The sequence below is a fragment of the Carcharodon carcharias genome, chromosome 14, assembly GCF_017639515.1.
Source record: "Carcharodon carcharias isolate sCarCar2 chromosome 14, sCarCar2.pri, whole genome shotgun sequence".
Lineage (NCBI taxonomy): Eukaryota > Metazoa > Chordata > Chondrichthyes > Lamniformes > Lamnidae > Carcharodon > Carcharodon carcharias.
This window is the reverse complement of record NC_054480.1, coordinates 125,569,962-125,577,066: the sequence shown is the minus strand read 5'-3', so window position 1 is coordinate 125,577,066 and position 7,105 is coordinate 125,569,962. Positions and strand designations below refer to the sequence as shown.

General features: G+C 50.0%; 1 protein-coding gene across 2 annotated transcripts in view; it reads left to right on the top strand.

Annotated features, from left to right (window-relative positions):
* Positions 1-3,890: 3,890 nt before the first annotated feature.
* Positions 3,891-7,105, top strand: part of tmem59l (transmembrane protein 59-like) — a 30,609-nt gene continuing 27,394 nt past the window's right edge. For both annotated transcript variants that reach the window (XM_041205078.1, XM_041205077.1), the window contains exons 1-2: positions 3,891-4,113; positions 6,447-6,552. In XM_041205078.1, coding sequence (XP_041061012.1) covers positions 3,943-4,113; positions 6,447-6,552 — 277 coding nt within the window. In that variant the 5' untranslated portion in view covers positions 3,891-3,942. The remainder of the gene's footprint in view (positions 4,114-6,446; positions 6,553-7,105) is intronic.

Genomic DNA, 7,105 nt, shown 5'->3' with positions numbered 1-7,105 from the left:
GCTATCAAACAAATCCTGGAACTCGCTGCCTATAGGGTGGTGGAAGCAGAGACAAAGGATTTTCAAAGAAAATTGGATGGGCCCTTAAGGGAAATAAACTTGCAGGACTATGGGGATAGAATGGAGAATATGACTGACTGGAGTGCTCCATAGAGAGCTGGCATAGACTCAGTGGGCCATATGGCCTCCTTCTGTGCTGTAAGAACTCTATGAGTGGAATTTTCCATGCCCTTTGGCATCGGACATCATGGCGGACGAGTGAACAATATGGCGGGAAGGCTAAAGATCGGTTTTACGCTGTCGTGAAGCTAGTTTGTGATTGTCTGTGATACCCTCCGCTGGATGTCGGAATATCATTATAAACCCTGTTTGCCTGAATTACCCCCCACACTGGGTCATCCATGCTGACGTGTTTCACAACTGAACATAAGCGATGTGCACCAGGTGAGCTGCACTTCGCTTGAGACTTCGAGGTTTGTTTGCCTACCTTGCTTTGGGCAGCACTCAGTTATCAGCGCCAAGCTTTGCAGGCATCGCTACGTCACTTTTAGGGGACTCATGGGCAGGTCTCTACCTACCAGACCAGCTGTAAGGAGGTGGTGGCTTTCAACAGCTGCAGGGCTAGGGCTTGCTTGGGGAAGGGGGGTATCCCAGGGTGTGTGTGGGGGCACATGTTGATCTGTGCAAGTGGCCTCAAGAGAGCGAGGACTGAGGAGGCAGTCTCCAGAGGAGATGAGGCCAGATAGAGATGTGAGGGTGTGTGTGAGAGAGTGAGTGGTGATGTCCCTTGAGCTGGCAGTGAGTGAGATGCCAGTGAATATGTGATGGGCTTGTGAGTGGGTGAGCTTAGAGTGAGGAGATGGTTGCCTTAAGCACGGATGAGATCATTCATCCTCTTTCTGCACTGGATGGCCAACCTCTTGTGTACTGATCACCACCGCCACTGCCTACCAAGCCAGAGTGGTGACACTGATGGGCTTCCTGCAGCCAGAACAGGGGTAGAGGACATCACAGTGGGCCTCCACAGCATCCAAAAGGCATTTGAGGCATGTGTCACTTCTTGCCTTTCGGGGCCATGTCTTCTGTGCAGCAGTACTGGGCTGGAAGGACTGAGAGGTGCGCACATGGCTGCACTTTAAATATGGCACCCAGCTTGAGGAAGCGGCGAGGTGATGGTGTGGTGGGCGAATCTGAGGCTGCCTGCCAGTGAAACAGCGAGTTTCTCGGGTATGCATGATTAATGAGACAGGTCTGGGACGATACAGCACGAAAACCCACCATTGCGGCCAACGGGTAAAATGTCCTTTTTCCCACCCGCTACCACACTTTGTGCAAATATGGGATGATTCTGCCCTATGATTCCACCATGTCCCAGTAAGTCTGTGCCAATGTCTCACTTATAATTTATCAAATACAATGTGCTTGTGATACCAAAAAGGCAAAAATGTTCACAGTAATGCCCCAGTAATAATATACCAACAAGCATCCCAGTAATACTGTGCTTTTATTCAAGTCGTGGTGCAGTATTGACGTCGCCTGTAACTTAGTGGGTAGCACCCTTGTTTCTAAGTCAAAAGACAAGGCTGAAGCATTCACAACAATCTTCAGCCAGAAGTGCCGAGTGGATGATCCATCTCGACCTCCTCCAGAGGTCCCCAGCATCACAGATACCAGTCTTCAGCCAATGTGATTCATTCCACGTGATATCAACAAAGGTCTGAAGGCACTGAATACTGCAAAGTCTATGGGCCCTGACAATATTCCAACAATAGCACTGAAGACTTATGCTTCAGAACTTGCCACGCCCCTAGCCAAGTTGTTCCAGTACAGCTACAACACTGGCGTCTACCAAGCTATGTGGAAAATTGCCCTGTACACAAAAAGCAGTACAAAACCAACCTAGCTAATTATTGACCCAACAGCCTACTCTAGATCACCAGTAAAGTGACAAAAACTGTTGTCAACAGTGCTATCAAGCCGCACTTACTCAGCAATAACCTGCTCACTGATGCTCAGTTTGGGTTCTGACAGGGCCACTCAGTTCCTGACCTCATTACAGCCTTGGTCTAAAAAGAGTTGAACTCCTGAGGTGAGGTGAGAGTGACTGCCCTTGACATCAAGGCCTCATTTGACTGAGTGTGGCATCAAGGAGCCCTAGCAAAACTGGAGTCAATGGGAATGAGGGGGAAACTCTCTGCTGGCTGGAGTCATACTCAAAGGAAGATGGATGTGGTTGTTGGATGTCAACCATCTTAGTCCCAGGGCATCACTGCAGGTGTTCCTCAGGGTAGTGTCCTGGGCCCAACCATCTTCAGTTGCTTCGTCAATTACCTTCCTTCCATCATAAGGTCAGAATTGGGGATGTTCGCTGATGATTGCACAATGTTCTGCACCATTTGCAACTCCTCAGATACTGAAGCAGTCCATGTCCAAATGCAGCAAGACCTGGACAATACTCAGGCTTGGGCTGATAAGTGGCAAGTAATATGCACATCACATAAGTGCCAGGCAACGACTGTCTCCAGCAAGAGAGAATCTAACCGTTTCCCCATGACATTCAATTGCATTACCATTGCTGAATCCCCTGCTATCAACGTACTGAGGGTTGCCATTGACCAAAAACTGAACTGGACTAGCCATATAAATACTGTGGCTACAAGAGCAGGTCAGAGGCTAGGAATCCTGCAGTGAGTAACTCACCTCCTGACTCCCCAAAGCCTGTTCACCATCTACAAGGCACAAGTCTCCACTTGCTTGGATGAGTGCAGATCCCACTAACACTCAAGAAGCTTGACACCGTCCAGGACAAAGCAGCCTACTTAATTGGCACCCCATCCACAAACATTCATTCCCTCCATCACCGACACACAGTAGCAGCAGTGTGTACCATCTACAAGATGCACTGCAGAAATTCACCAAGGCTCCTTAGACAGAGCTTCCAAACCCACGACTTCTACCACCTCGAGGGACAAGGGCAGCAGATGCATTGGAACGCCACCAGCTGGACATTTCCCTCCAAGTTACTCATCATCCTGACTTGGAAATATGGGCAGAATTTTAGAGACCTGTCGTGGTGGGGGCGGAGCTGTAAAATGCGGCGAGCTGTTCAATAGTCCATTGACTTGGTGGGACCAATGATGCACTATCAGAGGATCAGGGGCTTGGCCTAAGTAGCCAAGTGGTTATGGTACTGGGTTTGTAACCCCAAGATCAAGAGTTCAAATCTCACAATGGCAAACTATGAAACAATGTAACTTCATCTGAAACAGATGGAAACAGGTTTACTCAAAAGAGTATCAGAGGATCAGTACTGAGGGAGCACTGCACTGTTGGAGGATCACTACCAAGGGAGCACTGCAGTGTCGGAGGACCATTACCTAGGGAGCGCTGCACTGTTGGAGGGTCAGTACTGAGAGTGCTGCACTGTCCCAGGGTCGGTGTTGAGGGAGTGCTGCACTGTCGGAGGGTCAGTGTGGAGGGGGTGCTGCAATGTCGGAGGGTCAGTGTGGAGGGGGTGCTGCAATGTCGGAGGGTCAGTGTGGAGGGGGTGCTGCAATGTCGGAGGGTCAGTGTGGAGGGGGTGCTGCACTGTCGGAGGGTCAGTGTGGAGGGGGTGCTGCACTGTCGGAGGGTCAGTGTGGAGGGGGTGCTGCACTGTCGGAGGGTCAGTGTGGAGGGAGTGCTGCCTTTCAGATGAGGCCCCTCTGACCTCTCAGGTGCATGTGTTAAAATCCCACAGGCACTAGGGCAAGTGAGCTCTCCCCAGTGTTGTGGCCAACATTTATCCCACAACCAACACTTATTGTCCAAGTATTAATGCAACAGTATTAATGCCCCCAGTATTTATTGCCCCCCTCTGTCCCTCCCTCTGCCTCTTCCTGACGTCAGGCTCTTGCGGCTCCGGCTGCGTTGCCGAGTCTCCGCTCAGTTTGCGGCTGAACAATGGCAGCAGTTGTCGGGATCTGCGCCGCTCTGCTGCTGCTGCTCTCGGCCGCCGCCACCACCACCACCTGCAGCCCAGCCGGCACCGACCCCTTCGACAGCCTCCTGGGGGACACAGCTCGGTGTCAGAGCCTGTGCCGCAATACCTTTCCCCAGGCCGGCCAGCCCAGGGTAAGGCAGCCGCTTGGCAAACTGCAGCAGCCGGCTCTCGCCTGGCTCGACCCCCGGGCTCCGCTGCACAATTACACAGGAAAGGAGAGAGCGGGGGGAGAGGGAAGGCAAGACCGAAAAAGAAAGGGCGAGGGATAGAGGGAGAGGGAAGGTGGGGGGTGGGTGGGGGCAGTGGGAGAAAAAGGGGGAGCGAGGGAGCTGGAGGAAGAGAGAATGGAGGAAAAGGGGACGGAAGGATGAAGATTGGGCAGAGAGAAAAGGGGAGAGCCCGTGAGTGCTGGAGGGATAGAGTGAGGGGCTTCACTGGGTTTGGAACCATATTTCCCAGTTTTGGAGCCGAAGGACCACTCAGCAATTGGATAGGAAGCAAATTTAATGCGAATCTCCTGCAGTCTTCACCCTATTTTCCAGTGAATCTCTCTGAAAATGTCCTACCAGAGGGAGGGAATTGTCAGTGAGTGGGTAAAATGCTTGATTCTAACATCGCCCTCAGAGCTGTTTTTTGTTCTGTTTTCAATATGATGTCAAATTATTGCCAAGCAAAAGGAAAGCAGCTTTGAAAGCTTCATTTTTGTCCATAATGCGCTGGGCATATTTGTACTAGGCTGCAGCACAGGTCCCATCTTGTGTGTGTGACAGATTGAGGTGCGTATAATGGTACCAGCTTTCCATCTGGTCTCCATACCAGGAGAGGAGGAAGGATCTTTAATCTCTCGGCGCTTCATGTAATACACAGATAAACATTAACGTAGAGTTTTAATCCAATCCATGATGCAGCTACAAGACTAGGGAGATTGAGTTTTCTAAAACCCCAAATGTAACCATGTTTTTAATCCTTCAGTGTGTCTGCTTAATGTGTTTTCACCCTGAATTTTTAACGCTGTGTTCCCTCAGTATGAATGCACTAGCAGTGCAGTGGTACTGGACTATACACACTGGAGAATTACAGCTACAATGCCAGGCTGTGCTGAGAGCGCTGATAGCAGCTGTGGTAACAATCAGGGGCATTAATGTTAGTCTCGGTGAAGTGGTGGGGGTGGGGGGGTTAGTTGCTGTGGGGGAACTGAGTGTCAACCAGTTCCATTGACGATCATCATTCACTGAGCAGCTGCAGAGTGCCTGCTTGGAGATGATGGAACAGCAGAGGATTTGGCTAGGCTGTGCTGCCTCTCATGGTTCAATATCCAGTTATCGTGCAATCTACAGAATGTACACGAGGAACAACTGCTTGTGTTATTAATTGAATGCACCATTGGAACCCTTACCCCAGTGAGAGTCAGTGTGTGTGGGACTGTACCCCAGTGAGAGTCAGTGCGTGTTGACCTGTTCCCCAGTGAGAGTCAGTGCGTGTTGACCTGTTCCCCAGTGAGAGTCAGTGCGTGTTGACCTGTTCCCCAGTGAGAGTCAGTGCGTGTTGACCTGTACCCCAGTGAGAGTCAGTGCGTGTTGACCTGTACCCCAGTGAGAGTCAGTGCGTGTGGATCCTGTACCCCAGTGAGAGTCAGTGTGTGTGGGACTGTAACTCTTTCGAGTACAAACACGTTTCCATCTGTTTCACATGAAGTTACATTGTTTCATAGTTTGCCATTGTGAGATTTGAACTCTTGATCTTGGGGTTACAAACCCAGTACCATAACCACTTGGTACCCCAGTGAGAGTCAGTATGTGTGGGACTGTACCCCAGGGAGATTCAGTGTGTGTGGATCCCGTACCCCAGTGAGAGTCAGTGTGTGTGGATCCCGTACCCCAGTGAGCCTCAGTGTGTGTGGAACCCGTACCCCAGTGAGAGTCAGTGTGTGTGAAACCAGTACCCCAGTGAGAGTCAGTGTGTGTGGATCCCGTACCCCAGTGAGAGTTAGTGTGTATGGGACCCATACCCCAGTGAGAGTCAGTGTGTGTGTGGATCCCGTACCCCAGTGAGAGTCAGTGTGTGTGGGACCCGTACCCCAGTGAGAGTCAGTGTGTGTGGGACCGTACCCCAGTGAGAGTCAGTGTGTGTGGGACCTGTACCCCAGTGCGAGCACAGATTCTGTAGGACCCCAGCTCCTTTGAGAGATGGATATAACTAAAAGCCTAAAAGGTATTGTGAAGGAAGAGGGTTTTGCCAAGATATAGTTTATAAATAATAATGGTGTGCATCAAATCTACAAGCGTCGGTGAGTTATTTAACTGTGATTAAATTTTTGTCCTGTGCCATAACGCACTGTGATTGAGGGTTTACAGTGCAGAACAGCCACTTATATTTAGAGAGAGAGAGAGGGGGAGTTGTGAGTGAGTCACCTGCACACACGCTCCCATTCATTGGCATGTGTCTGTTTTCATCTCTCCTATAGGAGGCACCATTGAGTGCCTGTCAACGAGGCTGCCGACTGTTCTCTATTTGTCAGTTTGTGGATGGGATCAGTGGTTTGAACAGCACCAGGGCTGAGTGTGAGGCAGGTAAGGACTTGGTGGTGGTATTGCGTGCTTGGGAGCCCCAGAATATACCAAACCTACAAAAGAGTTCCAGATTTCCACTACCCTCTCCGTGAAGAAGTGCTTCCTGACATCGCCATGAACGGCCTGGCTCTCATTTTAAAATTCTGCGCCCTTGTTCTGGACTCCCTTCACCAAAGGAAATAGTTTCTCTCTATCAACCCTATCAAATGCTTTAATCATCTTAAGCGCATCAATGAGATCACTCCTTGACCTTCCAAACCCAAGAGAAAGAAGCGTTGTCTATGCAACCTGTCAACATAATTTAACCCTTTAAGCCCCGGTATCATTTAGTGAATCCTTCCTGAACACAGTAACCAGGGAGGAACTGACCATGGCTCTAAATACTTCCATGTGAAATTAACATTGCCTGTTTTTTTTTATTCATTCAGGGGATGTGGGCTTCTCTGGCTAGGCCAGCATTTACTGTCCATCCCTAACTGCCCTTGAGAAGGTGGTGGTGATCTGCCTCCTTTTCTATTTATTCTTTTCCATCAACATTCTAGGGGTTAGCATT